This window comes from Elephas maximus, chromosome 20 (genome assembly GCF_024166365.1).
Source record: "Elephas maximus indicus isolate mEleMax1 chromosome 20, mEleMax1 primary haplotype, whole genome shotgun sequence".
Taxonomy (NCBI): domain Eukaryota; kingdom Metazoa; phylum Chordata; class Mammalia; order Proboscidea; family Elephantidae; genus Elephas; species Elephas maximus.
This window is the reverse complement of record NC_064838.1, coordinates 40433998-40455489: the sequence shown is the minus strand read 5'-3', so window position 1 is coordinate 40455489 and position 21492 is coordinate 40433998. Positions and strand designations below refer to the sequence as shown.

General features: G+C 55.5%; 1 protein-coding gene across 5 annotated transcripts; it reads left to right on the top strand.

The window, feature by feature from the left end:
* Nucleotides 1-719: 719 nt before the first annotated feature.
* On the top strand, nt 720-19236 carry HDAC11 (histone deacetylase 11). Of its 5 annotated transcripts, none has more exons than XM_049862902.1 (10): nt 720-864; nt 1833-1981; nt 4225-4325; nt 10261-10377; nt 13554-13630; nt 14668-14730; nt 15120-15228; nt 15720-15816; nt 16919-17097; nt 17281-19236. In XM_049862902.1, coding segments are annotated over exons 1-10 (1110 nt in total). In that variant the 5' UTR covers nt 720-862; the 3' UTR covers nt 17497-19236. The 5 variants fall into 5 exon arrangements, with proteins under 5 accessions (XP_049718859.1, XP_049718855.1, XP_049718856.1 ...); XM_049862898.1 differs by lacking the exon at nt 720-864 and adding an exon at nt 873-1103; XM_049862899.1 differs by lacking the exons at nt 720-864; nt 15120-15228 and adding exons at nt 873-1103; nt 11574-11616.
* The last annotated feature ends 2256 nt before the right edge of the window (nt 19237-21492 follow it).

The following is a 21492-nucleotide window of genomic DNA, read 5'->3' as shown; positions in this document are numbered from 1 at the left end:
TCACAGAGGTATAGGTCCCATTAGGTCAGAGGCGGCAATGCCAGAACAATCCCTCATTAACTCAAGGAAGCAGGAGCAGGGAACACGGACACTCGCCCAAGGTCGTAGAGTGCCAGCCACCAGGGAACCCAAAACCAACCCATTGCCGTTGGGTAGATTCCAACTCACAGCGACCCCACAGGACAGAGTAGAGCTGCCCCCCGGGTTTCCAAGGCTGTGGCTCTTTACGGAAGTAGATTGCCACATGTTTCTCCCGCGAGTGAGGAGCGGCTGGTGGGTTCCAACCCACATCATCCTCCCCAGGAGCAGCTGGCGGATTACCGCCGACAGTTGTTACACTGCGAGTGCTCAACCACTGCGCCACCAGAGCTCCTTCATGGCGGGGAAACCAGGCCTGCCTTTCCTCCGGTCTGGCGTTGTTTCTACCCAGTTGGGATTAAGGGTTGCGCCGGGAGGAGGGAGGAATTAGAATAACTCCTCCCCCTGGGCGGGGCGAAGGCGTAGGCTCCAACCCTCCGTGACGCGCGGTGGTGAAAGCTCGCCGCGGCCCCGCCCGTAAAGGGGCGTGGCATCCCGAGTCAGGTGGGATTCCACTGGGTATTTGCCTGCTGCGGGCGGGACTTCTGGCCTGCCTGGCCTTGGGGGCGTGGCCTCCTTCTTGGCGGCGAGCTCCCCGCGGGATTCCATTCCTCTGTGACGCTGGCGCCGGTGCGAGCGGGGCGGAGCCGAGCCCGCCAGAGCTCCGCCCCCCAGCGGAGGCGGCCGGGCCGGGGCGTGTCCTGGGCTGGGCCCCGCCCCTACCGGCGCCCCGCCCCGCCCGGTCGTAGAGCGGCTGCCACCGCAGGGAGGTCCCGGCCCCGGGATGTGAGTGCGGCGGGGGTGGGGATGCGGGGTGGAACGCCGAGCCTGGCCCCGGGGGTCCCCAGGGGTCCTTATGAACAAAGGCGTGAGAGCGCGGGCGGCCCCTGGTGCGGGCCCAGGCGCGGAGGGCCAGGGGCGCCCGCGCAGGGTGCGCTTAGGCGGGTCCCGCGCGCCGGGCCAGCCCGGAGCCCCTTCGTGGCGGAGGAACAGCGACTCGGCCGCGCAGTCCAGGCCGGGCGGGGGTGAGCGACATGCGCGGGTCTGACGTCTGCCCTCCCCCGGCTCCACCAGCTGTGCAGAGGCCCCTGGTGCCGGGTTTCTGGTGCTGGTGCTGCGGCTGCGGGGTGGGAGGGAGGATTAGCCCCTCGGCGGAGCCGTAGGTGACCCTCGCCCCCGGTCCGGGGTTGGGCCACAGCCTCCGTGAGCTCAGACCTGCTGTTTCTGGGAACTGTAACCCCAGCTCTCATGGACAGGGAGCTTTCTGTGCTAGGACTCTTGCAATTCATTATCTCAATCTTCCCAACAGCCCACATTTCACAGTTGAAGAAACCGAGGCTGAGGGCCCAGGGCCGCACAGTTGTTGGGTGTGATGGTTGTAGCTTGGGAGTGCAATGCTGAGGCCTTGCAGCCAGACCGGTGGGGGTGGGGAATCCCGGGCACCCCGCTGCTCCACAGACCCCTTGTCTGTGTGACCTTGGGCACGTCCTCCCCTCTCTGAGCCTCTGATGTGGTCTTGGTGCCTGCCTCCAGGGCTGTTGTGAAGATGGGGTTAGGTATGTCAGGGAAGGACAGTGAGCACTTAGTCAAGATTGTTATTGCTGCCACTGCCGTTGTTAAGTGGCCCCTTTCTGGGTCCTGGGAGCAATAGTGCTGGGTCAGGGCTGTGTGGTCAGCTACACAGGCTCGTGGGGAGGGGGCAGCTGTGACAGCTGTTCTCCACACTGAGGCCGCCCCATCTGTGCTCACTGAAGGCCACACACAACCCAGCTGTACCAGGCTGTGCCGGAGACGCGCTGGCCCATCGTATACTCTCCGCGCTACAACATCACCTTCATGGGCCTGGAGAGGCTGCACCCCTTCGACGCGGGGAAATGGGGCAAAGTGATCAATTTCCTCAAAGGTATGGAAGGTTGCCTCTCACCCTACATCCACTCCCGCTACCCCACCTGTCCCCCATCCCCATCATCCCTACTGTCTTTCCTCTAACACAAGCCTCAGACCTTCCCACCTCCAGTAGCCCCCCAGACTGCTTTCCACCCATGCTGTCAAAGGACTTTCCAACCTAGCCCTCTAGGCACCGTATGTGCCTGTCTCAAACCCACACCGGCTTCCCATGGCTGTGAACCTGAGCTCTGCCTCTGCCCGGGAAGGCCCAGTAGAAAGGGAGCTGATTAATGATGAACACAGAAGAGCAAAAATTTGAAGAAGTCCAGTGACCATGTTCAGCAAGCTCAGCCCAGGGGCAGAGAACCTTTGCTCCAACCTTTGAATACAGATGGGGGAAAGTAGGGCCCAGAAAGGTTGGGAAACATGCCCAAAGCTCCTAAGTGGCAGAGTGGGGTCTGGAACTTGGAACCCCAGGCTTCCAGTGGGGCTCCTTGCTGAGCAAGGTGGTGCTCTGGAGCACATTCATTTTAGCTGTAGCTACATCACTGGTCTGATTTCCGTGGGAAATTCAGGCATCACATGGGACTGGTATATGACTATTCTCCTTTTTTCCTCTATCAAGGCTTCTTTCATGGAGGGAGGTAGGAAATGTTACCTGGAAGTGTTACCTGGCATAAGATGAAGCATTGAATATCTTTAAACCACACCACCCTTTTGATCACATCAAGGAGAAAGTCTCACTTTGAGGCTAGCCTGTCTTTAACACCTCTCAAGCCTTGCCCATTTCCCTTTTTAACAAATTTAGAGCAAGCCTCTGTGCCTTGCAGAAAACAGGATCCAATTAGAGATTAATAACAGTGTGTTTCCACTGTATTTGTTTTTTGGTTAACTTCTATTTCTGGCAACGGTAGTGATTTTCCATTTGTAGTTGTGAGCAGAAAGAAAAATATTAGGTAGGAAAGTTGTGACACTAGGTGAGGTGTGTGGAGCTGAGCCCGCCTCAGACCTCGCAGGCCTCTGGCCTTCCTGCATATGGACCCTTATGCACCATTTCCAGCAGACCTAGCCTGAGTTCTCCTCTGGTTGCCCCTTCTCAGACTCGTGTGTCACCCATGGGCTTAGTACATGGGTTCCTTGTCTCCCTGTCTCTGAGCTGACAGTCAACTCTGAGTTCCTTCTTTTTCTCCTTTGAGGATGAGGGTGGAGAGAAGGCAGGGACCATATGGTGAAAGGCCTCAAATGTCCTGCCAAGAAAGGAATTGGTCCTTTATCTGAAGGCAATGGGGAGCCATGGAGTATCCTGGGAGGAGGAGCACCTGCATGGAGCTATACGTGAAAAATGTATGCAACCAGCTGGTTTCTATCAGGGTTGGTTTCTAAGGTTGATGCATTAAAATAGGTCCACTAAAGTCTGACCATGCCACTTCAACTTCCTAGAACCCAGAGCACCAGGGTCCTATCCTCCCTGTGCCCTGCTGCACTTCCCACTCTCAGCCTCAGGTTCTTCCTTTGCCAAACGGAGCTAATCTTGTCTGGTGCGTGTGAGGGGTGATGAAATCATGTAGTGTTTCCCAAACATCAGTCATTTGAAACCATTCTTGGGGCCTGGCCATCTCCTCATACCACCTGTGCCATCATTTTCTCCCTATTTTTATTTACTTAGCCTCTGTTTTTAAATACTTAAACTTGTTTTAAAAGGAAACATGAAGTCATCTAAGTGGGAAAAGCCAGTTTCAGCTGCCATAAATAGAAGGTCATGGTACAAAAGAAATGCCATGAAAACACAGCAGTTTGATTCCATTGAGGCTTTCTGCTGCCTGTAGGCTGTAAGCCGATGGCCTGCTGTCTCCAGGTTAAAAAGGAGCAGTGTCAGGCAGGCGTTATGGGAGGCCAGCATCACCCTGCAACTCTCTGGATGTCCTCAGAAGGCAGAGAATCGACAATAGCTTTACTCACCTGGAGGGTCAGTGTTCTTGATGCCTATGCCACCTGCCTCTGAAAATTGCTCACTCACACCTGGACTCACCATGTGGCTGTTAGTGGCTTGGAAACATGGGGTCACTGTGTGACAATGTCCGAGTACGAGGGCCTGACCAGTGTGCTCACTGGCCTGGACGGTGGCCGTTCTCAGAATGCCCAAGAGCCAGTAGTCCCTTCCATCTCTGAGGACAAGGATGGGGCAGCCAAGTCTGCAGCCTGGGGACGGGGCCTGGCGTGGAGGTCAGCAGGCAGCGGGGCTCCATTCTGTGATTTCAGAGGAGAAACTTCTGTCGGATAGCCTGCTGGTGGAGGCACGGGAGGCCTCGGAGGAGGACCTGCTGGTGGTGCACACGAGGCGCTATCTCAATGAGCTGAAGGTACAGAGTAGTGGGCCCTGGGGGGCTGCCTGCCCAGAGCCCCTCCTGGCTTATGGGACTAGGTGGAGAGGGGGCTGGAGATGGCCAGCCACCGCCAGTGGAGAGGGGGCAGCAGCTCAGCCTGGAGAAGCACAGCCTGAGGGCTCCCACTTCTGTCACTGGGGCTGGGGGAGCATAAAATGGTCTATGGCCCCAAGGGAAGGAGGAGAGAATGTTATAAAAAGGGAGATACCAGGGATGGGCTAGGCTGCTCCAGGTGGTAGTGAACTCCCCGTTGCTGGGGGTATGAAAGCTCCACTTGGTGGAGATTGAAACTGTACAGGGACTTTGCGCTTCTACATGGGTGACTTAAAATCTGGGCTCTGTGAACAGGCATTAAAGACTACTGCTGGCGTGATATATGGGGTGGGGGGAACCCAGCCCTTTAGTCCATCTAACCAGAGCTGTTTCACTTTGGCCTGTTTTTATACTGGGCTGAAGTTTAAGGTTCTGTTCCAAGGACTTCTGGTGATAGAGACTTGTCAGAAACTGTTGGGCTAAAATCTCATTTGAGGTGTAAGCAAGTGGGCAGGTGGGGTGGGGGGCGGGGGGGTGAACTGGAGAATGACAGTCCCTTCAAAACTAGGCCCGGCATTGCCAGAGCCTCTGGTTTTCAAAGAGAAGCCAGAGACCTGGATTAGTCAGTGGAATTTCTGATTTGTTAATGGGATAATGCATTTGACGGTTTTAAAATCCCACCTGCAGACTGCCCTGGGCTCCCAGGCTGCCCACTGTGGCCTCTTTCTAGAGGAGCCCACAAAACTCCTGTCACAGGCTGGGTTCTGAGAGCCTGGAGTTCAGTCCACTCCATAGGGCAGAGGGGAGGCGGGAGGGGGTATCAGCACCTGGAGCCAGCGTGAGCCCTGGTAGGGGAGGGGCCAGGGATGCCACAGGTGCTCTGCCCTCAAGAGTGTGGGAGCCCTGACCCCAAGCCCCGGTCTTCAAGGCTGGATTTGTCTTAGACTCAGAGCCGTAGCGGATGCCAGAGATCACCAGGCCCCCAGCTCTATGGGCTGAAAAGCCAGGGCCAGAGAGGAGCTGTTCTTGTTCAAGACCACCCAGGAAGTAGGGGTGGGCCTGCTGGAGACCCTGTCTTCAGTCAGGGCGTCCAGACGCGGGCCATGGCTGCTACCTCCCTCCTCCTGCCACCTGACCTGAGCTGTGAGAATTGTAGATGAGGCCATAGCAGTGTGAGCTCATGAAATATTACCAGGAAGAGGCTGACACCTGGTTCCTGGGCAAGGGAGGTGTATGAGGCGTTGGCAGGGAGCCCAGCACTTGGCTGTCCTCGTTTCCTGGGCCCGGGCATGTGTGGACACAGTCCACAGCCCCAGGGCCTGGACCAGGAGGTCAGAATCCAGAGGGTGAGGTGCGAGCAGAGATGGGGGGTTTGAGCTGGGCAGTGAGACACCAGCACAGGGTGGGGCCAGCACTGGAATGAGTGGACCGAGAGAAAGGTTGTAGATGGGGAGATGGCCTTCCGCATGCCTGTCCTTGGGGTTCTAAAACATCGACTGAAGCCTGTTATGTCATAAGTATTATGAGAAAGTCCCAAGTAGAAAACTGAAGTCAAGGACAGAGGGAGAATTCGAATGTGTCAATTGGAAAGGCTAACCAAGGTTCTGGGATTGAGCTGCATGTTTGATTTGAAGCTCCCTGGCAGCCAGAGCAAAAGGCGAAGCACAATGATTTCCATAGCACCTACTAAGGTGAAGAAGTCTTCATTCAGTCATCCAGCACACCTGTATTGAGTGCCCACTGTGTGCTGGGTACAAAGAGAATAAGACGCCAGGTTCCTACTCCCATGGGTTCGCATTTTCATGGTGGGAGACTGGAGATAAAGCAGTAAACACACAAGAGCATTTCAGAGAGCACCGAAGGCTAGCAAGAAAAGTAAAAATAGAGAGTAACTGGGTGGAGGTGTGCTTATTTAGACTGGGTGGTCAGGGAAGGCGTCATGGAGGAGGTGGCATTGAGCTAAGACTGAAGAATGACACTGAGGTGGAGCTTTGAAGGAAGAGCATTCCAGAGGCAAAGGTCAGAGGAGAAGAGCATCCTGGAGGGGTGCTGGGGCTGGGCTGAGGGAGCAAAGAGCTGGGTGGAGCAGACGAGGTCAGGGAGGCAGCAGTGGCCAGGTCACGAAGTCTTGGAGGCCGTGGGGAGGTGTTTGGATTTTGTCCCAGGTACTCTGCTGCTCAGGTGAGACCCATGTCTATTTCAGACATTGCTGGCTTCTGGGGGCTGCAGCAAAGGACCTCCTTCTCCCCCCCATTCAGCCAGTTGCCTGCAATGTTTCTTTCCTTTTCTCTGCTGCAAGCATCCAGAGAGCTGTCCTTGGAGAGTCCTACAGGTCTCCCAGGGACTGTTCCTTGGCCGTTTTGGTTCTGTGTGTATGGGGAGTACCCACCCCTCCCTGCCCCACCTTGCTCTGCCCCCCACCCTGATTCTGGGCCCCTGCCTGGGCCCTGAAGGAAAAGCAGTAGCCTGTTTGCAAGGCAATGTCAGTTCAGGGAAACAAACTTTTATTGAGCACTTACTATGTGCAAGGCCTAGAGTTGGTCCCACAAAGGGTGGTGGTTGGGTTGGGCCAGCACAGGGCTCGTGCCTTCTGCTGACCCCAGTGACCATTCGCCGTGGGGTGTGGGTTAGCGCAGATGCAGCGTACACATCTTGTCCTTGTTCACCCCATGCTGGGCAGCGCTCAGGTCACACTCATCCCGCTAGTATTCAGAGAGCACCAGGCCCTGTTCTAGCGGCAGAGATAGAACAAGAGAGACCGTGGAGCGGGCATTTAGCATCAAGTGAATGATATAGGGTGTTAGAAGTTGCTAAGTGCTGTGGGGAGCAAAGGAAGGGGGTGGAGGGGGCCCCTACCACGTACCAGATCAGTTGCCGTGGAGACCGTTCTGACTCAGAATAGAAATGTACTCCACCGGGTTTTCAATGGTTGATTTTTCAGAAGTAGAGCGCCAGGCCTTGCTTCCCAAGTGCCTTTGGGAGGGCTCGAACTGCCAACCTTTCAGTTAGCAGCTGAGCACTTAACCATTTGCACCACCTAGGGACTCTGGAGGGGACCCAGCAGGGGTATTTTGAATTGGGTTGTGAGGTCAGGCCTTTCTGACAGGCTTCCATGTTAAGCCCACATTGGAGGCCTTGTGAAGAGGAACCCCTGTTTAAAGGGGTGTGCTCCACAAGGGAGCCCTGGTGGCACAGTGGTTAAGAGACCGGCTGCTAAACAAAAGGTCAGCAGTTCAAATCCACCTTGGCAACCCTACGGAGCAGGTCTGCTCTGTCCTATAGGGTCGTTATGAGTTGGGATCAATGGCAATGAGTTTTTTTTTTTTCTTTTGGCTCCACAAGGAGCTCTGGTGGCACAGCGGTTAAAGCAGTCGTCTGCTAACCAAGAGGTCAGTGGTTTGAAACTACCAGCAGCTTCCCTGGAGAAAGATGCAGAGATTTACAGCCTTGGAAACCCTATGAGCTATAAGTCAGAATGGACTCGACAGCAGTGGGTTTTGGTTTTTCTGGGGGGCGGGGAGCCCACATTCGTAGCCAGTGATTGAGTCTGGGGTTGAGGCAGTTTGGCTCTGAGGAGGCCCTGAGCCCGTCCCCACCCACTGCCACCCAGCCCAGTCCTTTAGTGCCCTGGCCCAGGGTGAGGTGATCGAGGGCCTGACCGTTTGCAAGTCTGGGCAGCCCCACCCTGGCCAGCTGCCCTAGAAGATAAAGTATCTGTCCCCTCCACTGTGGCCCCCCCAGCCCACCCCTCCCTGCCAGACTGCTACCCAGAGCTTCCACTCTGACTGCCCCCGGAGTGCCTCGGTGGGGGCTTTGTGGGCACTGGAATTCTGTTTTTCAGCGCCCCCCCCGCCCTTTGTCAGTAAATGAATTTCCAGATGTTGCCCGCCTCCTCCCTCCCCTCCACGTCTGGCCACTCACCCAGGCTCTGCCCTCTCATCCCTGCCACCTCCTCTGTCCTCCCAGCCCTGTCCACCCTCTGCTGCCAGTCTGCCCGCCCCCCCCCACTTGTTTTTCACCCCAGCCACCGGTGGTCTTTACTAGAACAGTACTGACCATGGAACTTTCTGCAGCAGTGGACATGTTCTATGCCTGCTCTCTCCTATCTGGGTGCCACGAGCCACAGGTGACTCTTGAACACTTGGAATATGGCCAATGTGACTGAAGAACAAAATTTTAATTAAAAAAACAAAATTATTCATTCCTTATTACGTGTAAGTAGCCACATATGGTTGGTGGTGACTGGGTTGGACAGTCCAGGTCCAGAGCGTGAGTAGGTCACGTCACTGCTGTGCAGAAAGTGCCACAGGACCAGAGGAGACGCTGAAGTGCCCAGCCCCCCTGTCGCTCTCCTAAGTCTCCGCCTTCCACGCCCAGGCTCCCAGCTTTGCAGACTCACGCCTTCTCCCTTTGGCTGGATTCCATCCCTGCCCCGGGGGCTTCATGCCAGGCACCCAGACCATGCAAAATTCACCCTAGCTTAGAGGTTCCCAAATGTGTCCTGCACGACTCCAGTTTTGTAGAAGGTTCTGTAAAAAGCAAAAGGGCAGGCAGGGCTTGTGCTTGAAAAGTTTGGGAGACAGTGGGTGAAGCAAAGTAAGAGAGGATTCTTTACTACACAACCTCTCAGAGCCTTTAACATGCCAAAGTGCCTTGTGAATTTCTAAGAGGTGGACAGCATAAGCAGTGTTTCCCAAACTTCCTTGACCGTGGAACCCTTTCTCGGTGTAGTATTGGGATAGGCCAGTTGCTGTGGGACACACTTAAAGAAATACCCTTCTAGTGGCTTTATTTAATATGTATTGGGCCTCTCAAGAGGCAGAGCTGTGGCTTCTTCGTCAGATCTCCATCCCCTCCTGGATTGCTTAGCGAGGAGGGAGACAGTGAGTTAATTTGTTCCTTCAATGGTCTTTGTTCATTTATTTATTCATGGAAAAAATGGTTCCATACCTACCACATGGAGCCTACTCTGGGCAAATGATTCGTGAGTGAGGAGGCTGACCTCAGGCAGAGCCCTGCCCTCACCTACACCCACACCCCCGCCCCACAACACAGGGGTGGGTTCTACGGCTGTCAGACATTCATAGTCTAGCTCTAATACCCGCTTGTTACAGCAGGTGGACCCCCAGGCAGGGCCTGATGGGCACCTCTCCTTTCAGGCATTCATGGGTGCAATTCTATGCTCCCTTGAGGGAGGGCGTGTGGGGAGCGTGCCAGCCTTCCCAGCCACCAGCTCTCCTCAGCCTTGCTGGCCTGAGAGGGGTGCTGCCTCTGCTTTGCGTAGGTTCCTCCTGGTCAACGCACCCACCTGACCCTTCCAAGCATGCCCCCTTTCCTCCAGCACACCGGCTCTTGGCCTGTCTCTTTCCCACCCTACTGTCTCCTGCCCGTTACTAGACAGGCTCTGGTCTCTCCCACCTTAAAACTCAGCTGGGATAAATGATTCTCAACGGTGAAAGGGAAGGAGGAAGGAGACCTGGGTTTCCAGTCTTGGCTCCGTCCATGGCTCACTATGTGACTTGGACAGGTCCTCCCTGCTCAGGCGTCAGTGTCTCCTTCTGTACAGTTATCCTGAAGCCATCTTCCAGCTACAAGGATGTGATCTGGACCCCTGCGGATCCTGGTATGGCCACAAGAGGGCGGCCAAGGGCTTGGGAGTGCTAAGAACGTGGCTGACTTCACTTTAGGAAAACCCAACTGCTTGAGACTGCTCTGTTGTGGGGCCTGAGGGTGGTGGGGAGGGGTGCTCTTGTTTCTTATGAAGGGAACTTCCCTTGACCAGGTAGTTCACCCAGGGCCAACGTGAAACTGCCCTCACAGCGTTGAACAGGGCGTCTGATTGCCCAGCGGAGATCAGGGGCTGTGTCTCTTTCCACAGTGGTCCTTTGCTGTCGCGACCATCACAGAAATCCCCCCTGTCATCTTCCTCCCCAACTTCCTTGTGCAGAGAAAGGTGCTGAGGCCCCTTCGGACCCAGACAGGAGGAACCATCATGGTAGGTTGGGAAGTGGGAAGGAGGGGCGTGGGCTGGGGCTCCCACACCCTGGGCTCCTCCCCACCCTGGACTTTCCGTTTGGAATGCCCTCCCCCCACTTGGTAGTTGAACAAAATCCTAAATATTTCTCAAAGCCCAGCAACAATGCCCCTTTCTCCAAAAAGCCTTTTCCATCCTGGGACCTTAGAATTCATTGTTCCCACACCAATGGCCTTTTGTTAGCGTTACCGTATATGCTGGTATATAAGATAGGGCCCATCCCCCAAAGAGCATATCCAGAAATTATGGCTCCAGCATACCCAAATTCAGGGTGGAAGACCGAACCCCATAATTAAATGATGGATGATGTCCCCCCACCCCCATCATGGGTGTAGCAATAAGGGAAAATGAGGTTTCCCATCCAGCATGTAGTTTCCTTAAAAATTCGCTGCAGGCTGCCAAGGTGATTGGAGGCAGAGGAGCATTCCAGACTCAAATGTTTGAGGAGCTAACCCAGCCCAGATCAGTCCTTACTGATCCCTCTAGGTTTTTTTGTTTTTCTTCCTCTATTTTTTTTTTTAATCGTGGTATAATACAAAAAACATAACATAAAATTTGCCATTTTAACCATCTTGGAGGGTACACTTCATCGGTGTTAAGCATATTCACCATGTTGTGTAATCACGGCTATTTCCAGCTCTTTTTTATCAGCCCACACAGAAACTCTACCTGTTAAAGCATTAGCTTTCCATTACTCTTCCACCCTCCCCCCACCGCCCCCACACCTCCTGCTAATGTTCCTTGGAGCTTTGAGAATTTGTACTTTATTTGGTTAGGAGACTATCACTGCCCACCCCAAAACTGGGATCTCCTACAGGATCGCAGTATTCAGTCTACTGAATTGCCTTGAGCAAAAAATAGTCTATGTTCTCTTTCAGAGCCTCATTAAAATCATTGTCAGCTCATGTGTGACGATAAGTAGTTAACACACGTTTCTTCAAGTTTTCCTTGCAAAACTGCAAAGGGGCTCCCACACTGCCCCTGTCATATGCCAGTCCATCTGGACTGCTTCTGGGACTGACTCTGGGAATGCTGGGGGTGCCCCCCACCTCATACATAGCTCATCCCCACCCAGAGCCCATGGAGACAGTTGGGGAAGGGCTAAGTAATGGGTAAATGACCCGGGCTCCTGGCATCACCTGTGCTTGTCTCCAAAGGCAGGGAAGCTGGCCATGGAGCGGGGCTGGGCCATCAATGTGGGTAAGTGCTGCAGCCCCGGGAATGTCCAGCTGCAGGGGTCCAGGGGCAGGGAGGGTCTGGAGGAACCATGGGGGCGGCACTGTGCATGAACAGGTCTGATGCTCTTCACGTGGCCTCCTGGAGGTAGCACCTGGGAGGGACAGCCGGTCCCTCCATCGGATGTGGGATCCTTGTCTCTCCAGGACCCCTTTTCTCATGTCTGGTGAGGGGGGGTTCCCTCCCCTCAGAGAGCCTGTGCCATCCCGGGCAGCTCTGTGTGGGGCTGAGCCTGCTTCCATGAGGCTCCCCTGAAAGGCTCCGTGCCACCTCCTGATGGACAGCCCATGGGGACATGGTCATCTTGTGGTAGGTAGACAGACCCAGGATCAGTGCCATCTTCTTCTCAGGGGTTCTGAGGGCCTGCACTCCTCAGCCCCAGAGCAGTGGGGTCTGTACATGCCCTGGACTCTCCCACAAGACTGACTCATGGGAGGGCTGCACACAGCAGGCTTCCTGGGCCCTGCCATTATCGCCCATGGAGGGACAGCACTTTACAGCTTGCAAAACCCTTTCCTCTCAGGCCTCTCATGTGAGCCTGGCATAATTGTTACCAGACCCGTTTCATGGATGAGGAAATGGATGTCAAGAGAGGCCCAGTGGCTTGCCCAGAGCCCCAAGCAAGGCCCCGTTGTCTGTGAACTCTGCAGTGGTAGGACCTGAGTCTCAGGGGTGTTGATGTCGCCAGGACCCAGTGTTAGGTCAGGGGTAGTGACGGTGTGGTGGCGTTCTGCTATGTATTGATGGCAGAGTTCCAGCCCAGGGCCTGAACCAGCCCTCCCCATATTGGAAGGCATTATGGCCTGGCAGAGTGGCTAAGGGAGCTGGTCCTGATCCAACTGGGTTTGAACCCTAGTTCTGCCATTAGCTAGCTGTGTGACCCTGGGCAAGCTACTGAACCTCTCTGTGCCTCACCTGTAAAATGAGGGTGATGATTATAGTATCCCCCTCATAGGGCTGCAGGAAGGTTTCAGTGAGCTCAGTGCCTGGTGAGGAGTCCAAGTTCAATATATGTGAGCTTTTGTCTTTTTTTTTTTTTTTTGTCTTATCACTACCCAACAGTGGCTGCTTGAGTGGTGAGAAGGACAAGCTCCTTGTATCTGTGGGCCCAGCTTCACACTCTGTATATGTGGGGCAGGTGCTGGGCTAATTTCAGAGGGCCTCGCAGCTCAGATTCCCCAGGGCCTGCAGGGCAAGGGTCTTTGCAGGGCACTGAGGCTCCGAGGCTAGGGCCTCAGGGTTGGGAGCAGGCAGGGTAGATGGAGCTGGACCCCGGCCTCCAGGGCCCTCCGCATTGCCAAGGGCAGCCATGACCAGCAGAGGGCGTCCATCCCAACCAAACCCCAAAAACCCATTGCCATTGAGTCAATTCAGACTCATAGCGACCCTATAGGACAGAGTAGAACTGCCCCACAGGGTTCCAAGGAGTAGCTGGTCGATTTGAACTGCCAACTTTTTGGTTAGTAGCCATAGTTCTTAACAACTGTGCCATCAGGGCTCCATCACCTCTACCACCTGCAAAATCTAGGCAGCCCCATATTAAGCCTGTCCCCCCAACACACCCTGACATGAGGGAGTCACAGGAGGCAGGCCCCAGCTCTGGGAACAAGGAGCAGCTTTCTGCTGTGGAAAGGAGTGAGCTCTTGTCACCTGGGGGGGTAAGCGGGTGCTGCTGCTGACTTGTCCAGAGACCCTGAGAGGGCTCTTGCTCTGGGCAGTGGTGGTCACAATGGCACAGCCACTTCCTGACCCAGAGCTGGAGATGTGCCAGTTGCTCAGTTTCCCTTGCCCACCTGGAGTCCAAGGAGCGGGCCCTAGGAACTGAGCCAGGGAGTGAGGGATGCTGGGAGGACGGAGGCATGGAAGCCTGGCCCTGACTAGCACCTCTGTTTGTCCTGCAGGGGGCGGCTTCCACCACTGCTCCAGTGACCGGGGCGGGGGCTTCTGTGCCTATGCGGACATCACACTTGCCATCAAGGTAAGTTGTGGGCAGCGGCGAGGGAGGGGGCGCTTGCTTCCAAGAGCCCTCTCTGGCCAGGCCCTGGGCTGGGGCCAGGATCCTACCCGCAATGCCAAGTGTGGTGTTCTCACCCCATGTTATAGAAAGGGAGACCAAAGCTCAGAGAGGGTCGGGCTGGCTGGGTGACTTGGCCAGTCTTCGACTCGAGCCTGACCCTTCCTCTTCTTCTGTGTTGCCTAGAGGGGTTGCCTGTGAAGGAAGGTGGATATTACAGCCCTTGAAGGTGGCAGGGACCTGGGTCAGGGAGGGACGTACATCGAAAAGATTGAATCGTGGGAAGGAGAGGGAGGAAGAGTAGGAGGAGAGATGATAATGGTGGTGGTGGTAGTGGGAGCAACTGGCATTTAGAGCATGCTTGCCTCCGTGCCAGCCTCTGTTCTCTGTGAAATAGAATCTGTGTTTACCCTCATTTTATGGATGAGGACACCAAGGCTGAGAGAGGTAAGGCACAGCTGAGGGGCAGACTGGCCCCGGTCTCCATGTCTGTCAGGCCCTGGAACACCCACCCACTCTGCACCCAGCCTCGTGCTGGGCATCAGGACTGAGCTGAGGAGTTCCCAGCTTCCATGGGGCACATGGACTAATGGGGAGGCAGGCAGGTCAGGACAGGGGAGCACAGGAGACCTTGGAGGGTGGGGAGGGAAAGCAAGGCTTTCTGAAGGAAGAGGCATGAGAGCTTGGCATTGTAGGATGAAGCAGAAATTGGGGATGGAGTTCCAGGCACAACCTTGGGGGAGGGTTCCCAGGGCTCTGGGGTCCTGGGAAGCCCTGGGAACCCTGGGCTGTCACTGAGGACCAGGCCTGACCTCCTGCCCTTCAGTAGCACATACCGCTTCCTCCAGGGAACCTTCCCTGACCACCTCCTGCAGCTCTGCCTGCTGGTCTGTTTGCTCACATGCAGGATTGCCCTCCCAAGCCCCCAGTCCCACCTGGGCAGCACTCCAAATCCTCCAGCCCACTCAAGTCCTCACGTTTCCCTTCTCCTCCCCATACAGTTTCTGTTTGAGCGTGTGGAGGGCATCTCCAGAGCCACCATCATTGATCTCGATGCCCACCAGGTGAGTGCCAATGTGGGCCCAGGCCCCGGGACCTCCCCATGCCCCCAGAAGCCTGTCTGTTGTACAGAGCCCTCACTAGGGGCCTCCCTCCCTCTGGGAACACTTAGAGCCCCAAGCTGGCCTCTGCCACCTCGCCCTGATTTCCTGCCTCTCAAGTTGGAAGCAGAAGGGCTGTCTTTGTCCCTCTGCCCACTTACCCCAACCAGTGTGGGAAGGGTGGAGGGTTGAACCCAGGCCTTCCCCTCCCTCATCCTGGCCACCTTCCCTTCACTTTCCAGCTTGCTTCCCCTGCCCCATCGCATACCAGGCTGATAGCTCTTCCCAAAACCCAGCCTAGCAACGTTACTCTCATGCTCCAAACTCTGCCATGGCTCCCCATTGCTTCCTAGTCCATCTGGGGCGCCGACTTCCTGCACAAGGCTGGTGAACCTGTGGACCTGCCCCTCACACACAGGTCATGTACACATTTCAGGGCTGCACAGGCCCCTAAAGCCACTGGTAAGAGCTCGTTGTCCAGGGGGCACACCGCTGAAGTGTGGAGACACCTCTTCTCAGGATTCTGAATCCAAAGCTGGCTCCTCTGGTCAGGGACAGGGGTTCTGGAAGGCCCCCCGCACCACTACCATTGCATCTCTGTTTTGGTTGAGACCTGCTCTGAGCTCGTGGGACACTGAGCTCCTGGACCAAGTCGGGAGATGCTGCCCTCCCAAATGTGCACAGCCCTTCACAGTTTATGCTTTCACATCCATAAGCCCAACTGATCCCACCACAGACTTGAGAGGGTGGCCAGGCCAGGACTCAGAAAAAGGAAGCACAGGTCTGGGGCTGGCTCAAGGTCACGTGAAGGTCATGGGCCATGTTTTGAGGTTGAATCCCAGCTCTGCCGCTTAACAGCAGGGACAGCAGTGTTGCCCAGGCCTGTGGGGAGTTTCCCGGGGCAGGGGTGGGGAGGTCACCTGCCTACAGGTGGCTCCATGTTCTTTCTACAGGGCAATGGGCATGAGCGGGACTTCATGGGGGACAAGCGTGTGTACATCATGGACGTCTACAACCGCCACATTTACCCCGGGGACCGCTTTGCCAAGCGTGAGTTGTTGTCCCGCCCCTCACTCTGACCTGTGTTCTTGCTGGTTGGGGCTCGCTCTCCTGAGTATTTCCTGTGTGCTGGGCCCTGCACAAGTCCTCAGCATCCCTGTGAGGTGGGGACCGTTCCAATTTTACAGATGAGGAGACTGAGTCCTAAGGAAGTCACTTGACCCACCCAAGATCACATAAACTTGCTTTAAACACGCATGTAGGTTCTTAAATCACCCTCATTTAGTAGAATTTCCTTCTCCTAGGTCTGCATCTGTGTGATAGAAGGTAGGGAAGGACATAAGAGAAATAAGGAGAAAAATATAAATAGAAAATACAGAACAAGATGGCAGGAATAAGCTCAAATATAATAATCCACTCCCATCAAGTCGATTCCAACTCATAGAGACCCTGTAGGACAGTTGAACTGCCCCACAGGGTTTCCAAGGCTGTAAAGCTTTATGGAAGCAGACCACCACATCTTTCTCTCACACAACGGCTGGTGGTTCAAACCACTGACCTTTTGGTTAGCAGTCAAGTACTTTAACTACTGCCACCAGGGCTCTTCTCAAATACAAGAGTCATTAAAATAAATGAAAGTGGGTTAAACTCATCAGTTAAAAGACAGAGACTCTGAGATGAGATTTGAAAGCATAGGCAGTTGCTCAGTTTGCAGACTGGGGGCACGTATACATGAGGTGTGAGCAAGTCTGGGGAAGGTAGGCCAGCCACTGGTATAGCCAGGGTACCAACTTCTCAACTGAATCTTGCATGTGTTGACTTCGAGCTTGAGGGCACAGCAGGGTGTCCACATGGCTGGGCAGTAAAATTAGACATTGCCGACCTGGGTCCGTGAATAACCAGGGCAAAAGTGTTGCTGCTCTAATCCCCCTTTTCTCCTTCACTTCCTTTTTTCTGCAGCTCTCAGTAATCATTTTAGGTTAATTTTGGGTGAGATAAAAAGCAGACCAGTGCCTTTGTCTCCGGAGTCAGGCCGACTGGCTTCCAGTCGGGGCTAGGGCACTGAGGGCTCTGGGACCCTGGGCAATCTTCCCCTTCCTGAGCCTCAGTTTCCCTTCTCTATAACCCGGGACTGTTCCTGTCTGTGTCTCAGAGGCTATCAGGCGAAAGGTGGAGCTGGAGTGGGGCACGGAGGATGATGAGTACCTGGATAAGGTGGGGAGGAACATCAAGAAGGCCCTCCAGGAGCATCGGCCGGACGTGGTCGTGTACAACGCAGGCACCGATGTCCTTGAGGGGGACCGCCTTGGGGGGCTGTCCATCAGCCCAGAGGTAGGTCCTGACCCTGAGGTGGGAGGAGGTCTGCTCTGGGGACTTAGCGGTGGCAGGAAAAGTGGGCGGGCACTGGTGCTTCTGATGTCAGAGAAGAGCTAAGCAGAAGCAACAGCAGTCAACCTGGGCCAGGGTTAGACTTGCAGCAGGACTTCTGATACCCTCCTCCCCACTACTCCACAGGGCATTGTGAAGCGGGATGAGCTGGTGTTCCGAGTGGTCCGTGGCCACCAGGTGCCCATCCTCATGGTGACGTCGGGCGGGTACCAGAAGCGCACGGCCCGCATCATAGCTGACTCGATTCTCAATCTGCATGGCCTGGGGCTCATTGGGCCCAAGTCCCGCAGCGTCTCTGCACAGAGCTCGGACACACCTCTGCTGCCCATGGCAGTGCCCTGACCTGAGCTGCCCTGCTGGTCGCCTCCCTGCCTGCCTTGAGCCCAGCCCACCTGCCCGCCCACCTGATCTAGTGCTTTTGGTTTTCTAGTCTGAGGGGCGGTGCAGGGCAGCCAGCTAGGAGGCGTGGGCTGCCAGGCAGGGAGAGTGACCTGTGTGGCCTCTTGAGAGCACGGAGGGGCAGGGGCCTGCCCCGACTGGGCTGGCAGCTCCTCCACTCTCCCCATGGCAGCTGGGAGGGTCTCCAGGCCCCTCTGCGGGGTGGGAACAGAAGGCAGAGCCTGAGTCCCAGGGAAGACCCTGCATGGGGTCTTCATAGTCGTCTAAGAGAAGAGAAAGGAGGTAGGCAGTTCACAGAGGAGAGAGGATGGGTCAGGCCCGGGAAGCCACAGGGAGGCCCTGGAGGTGGGGTGTTCTGGTTTTCCAGAAAGTCAGACCCAGATCAGATCGAGAAATCTTCCATCTCTACCACGTTTGGCCTCATCCCTGCTCTTGCGTCCATGAGATTTGCTTCTCCCCTCCGTGCCTCAGCCAGGGTGTGAGGAGCAGGTGTGTCCAGGGATGGGGCTGGGAGCAGGGTGCTGAGCTAGGCTCCAGGATGTGGGGAGGGGGTTCCCAGATCACCTGGCCTTGAATTTGAGGGCAGTAGGGAAGGGGGTACAGTTGCCTCTCCCATCTGGGACTCCCCTTAATAAACCAAGGGCTGAACCAGCTCTCTGAGAGCCCTCCCGTGTGATTGAGGGATGAGGAGGCCTGTGAGCCCCCAAACCTCCACCTCAGCAGTGGTCTCATCTGCAGGTTTATGGGAAGGATCCTTAGCTCAGGGAGGAGCTTGGGCACAGTAGCCTTGATGGCGGCTGCTGACCCAGGTGGACAGGGGGCAGAGGAAGATGGGGTCATGGGAAGGCAAGGCCTGGCAGGTAGGTATCAGGGATGGATGCAGGAACTACAGCCCCAGGTAGGGCCTGAGGCATTGGCAAGGCCAGACTAGGGGGTTGTGGGGAGGTTCTTGGAGGGCGACCAGTAGTCTCCATCATGGCCAGGCCACCAGGAGGCTCTGAGGGTAGGTGGCTGAGTGGGGCCCTGGGTAGGGCTGCTGCCTCCACAGGCCTCACCTCCTGACCTATCTCTGTGTCCAGGGTTCCAGATGGGCCCTGACTTCTGGCCCTGGCCTTGGCCTTGTCTTCAGCTCTAATCCGAAGGGGACATTCAGGGTGCCGAGGAAGCCAGGCAGGGGGAATGTCCACCGCCTCCATTGCCTGGGCATATTCTTAGCCGGTGACTGTGGCCTTGACCACAGTCAGGGGAGGGAAAGTGGGCCAGCTGAGGTGTCCCCTGCTCTCGGTCAGCCCCACTGATGGGACTTGTGCTTGTGGTCATCTGGGGGATGCCCCCACATTTCCCTCACCCTCCCTCTGCTAGGGGGAAAGAGTTCCAAGATCCCCAATTGACTCAAATGTGCCAACCTCCTGGCCTGGACCTGGAAGGACTAACAATGTACTTGGACCCCCCCGCCTTGGCCAGTAGTCCCTGTGGACCTGACTCTCGGTACCTGACATCCATGCATTACCGCTGCAGGCCTGTGGCGTCGGGGCAGGCAGTGCACATGGTTTGGTGTTACTGAGTTTCTCTTCTGTTCATAGAGAATCATAAAGGCTCTTAAGTGGACCCAGCTGCTGCGTGTTCTTGACATGAACTCCCACTCCTTTCTGAGAATGACATGAAATAAAGATTAGAATTCACACAGCACGTGACCAGTACATGCTAGGGTTTTATTTCATCCTCGCAGTCTTACAAAGTCGGCAAGTGTTCCCATTTTACAGATGAGGAAACCAGGGTTTAGAGAGGAGAGGAATTAGGCCACACATCTAGCGCGTGGTAGAGCCAGGTTGGACCCGCTGTTCGTGTGCATGTGTATGTGTGTGCACACTCGCGCTCTGTACCAGCTGCCTCAAATTTAGTGGGGGGAGACAGGTGGGGTGGGGTTAGGGCAAGGATGTTGCTCTTCAGACAAGAGAGTCTAGGGCCCCTGGGAATGGGGTCTGGGAAATCATGGGGGTTGGCAGGCTGGCAGAGCTGGACTATGAGGGTGGCTCTGTGCGGACAAGGGATGGCTTCCAGCCTTGAGCTACAGTTGGAGCATGTATGGGGGTCTGTCACCCTGGGATGGGGTTGACATGGGGCTGGTGATTCCATGCTGGGGCTGAGGGGTTCAGGCAGGTGGTGAAGACAGAACCTCATCTTTAGCCTGGCAGGGTGCTGAAGGATCCCCAATGTCAGCAGTGCAGCCTGGGCGGGGAGCAGGGTCAGACACCACGCCAGGCTGGGATCTGGGTCAGCCCCACGGTAGGTGTGAGGAGCAGGATAAAGGTGACGTTGAATGAGCGCATACTAAGTATGTGTCAGGCTCGGTTCTAAACTTTTGATGGGAATTACCTGCTGATCTTCACAGCACTCTGCAGTGAGAATGGTTTTTATCCCTAATTTACAGATGGCAGAAACTGAGGCATGAAAGAGTTTGGTTACTTGCTTAAAATCCACACCTAGTTAGTGGAGGGGTGAGGATTTGAAGTAAAGCCGTGGGCTGCAGATCCTGAGTCTGTAAAATGAGGACTAAAGAAGACTCATCTCGTGGGGTCCCAGGAATACACGCGTCAATCTGTGGGCTGCACTTAGGGTGCTGTGTGGCGCTTTGTTAGCACTCAGTCAAGGTTAGCGACGATGATGCTGAGTTTCCTGGAGGTCAGGGAGAGGGCTCAAGGCCAACTGAGGTGATGTGTTCAGGACCTGTTCTTAAGATCCGTGCATTTTACTGTATTTGTATTATACCCCAATTTTAAAAGGCCAAGGGACAGATGCCAGCTCCAGGAAGTGGCTGAGGGCTGGCTCAGCAGCCCTGTCAGTCACAGTAGGTGCTAACAGTGGGGTGCAGTGGGCATGGGTTGCCAGGCTGAGGGAGGACTGGGAAGCTTGGGAAAGCACCGCCAAATAGGAGCCCATGTGGGCACCCTCTGCTGGCTTGGGCCAGCTGCTAATGCCCGGCAGATGAGGGGTTTCTGTGCAGAAGGAGCTGGGCCAGCGTCTCTGGAGCTCTGGAGCAGACATCTGGCTTGGGAGGCAGAGCCTCCGTGTGCTGGGGGCGGGCAGGCCAGGCTGCCAGGGGCATTGGGCAGGCAGTTTAGCCTCTTCGAGCCCAATTTCCTCAGCCATCATGCTAGATCAGGTCCTGAATTTGTAGGGCTGCATCGAGTGGCATACGGGGTGGTAGGTGGCACTTCGGAGCCTGACACCAAGTTGGTGCTGAGTTCATGCCTTGCTCCCAGTAGTGGTGCACTCTAGCACCATGCCTGGCTGTGGGGCTGGCTGAGGCCTGTGGAGCCTACATCTCCCAAGCTGTGTCACAGCTCTTTTCTCCTCAGGGGGCCGGTGAGGGGCCCTCTGTTGGGAAACCCAGACTGTCACCCAGCCTCCCACAGGAACCACTCTTGAATGTGGACCAGCAGGACCCCAGTGGGAGGCAGAAGCCGGAATGAATTCACCCCCCCGCTGCCTCGGGCGTAAACAAAGGCAGAGGCTGGCATGACCTCCCCCCAGCCAAGAGGGACTCCGGGCAGATCAGAAGGAAAGACTTTTATGATGCGTTCCTGGCTCCTCAGCCAAATGTTTGGAGTTTAGGGCCAAGAACTCCTTCAGGGCAGCTTGCCCTGTAGTTGGTTTCATTCAGCTCAGCCAACATTGGCTGGTATGTCGTGCTCTAGGCCCGTGACCAAATCCCTTAAACCCTGGAGCCTCAGCCCTGGAGTGTACAGTCACCATGATTGTGAGGGAGGCAGCAGGGTGCAGTGGTTAACGCACGGGCTCCAGATCCTCAGCAGCCTACTAGCTGGGTGACATGGCTTCTCTGTGCCTTAGTTTACTCATCTATAAAATGGGGTTAATCACACCAAACTTTTGGTTTGTTATGAGAATTAAATGAGTTTTATATATATACATATATTT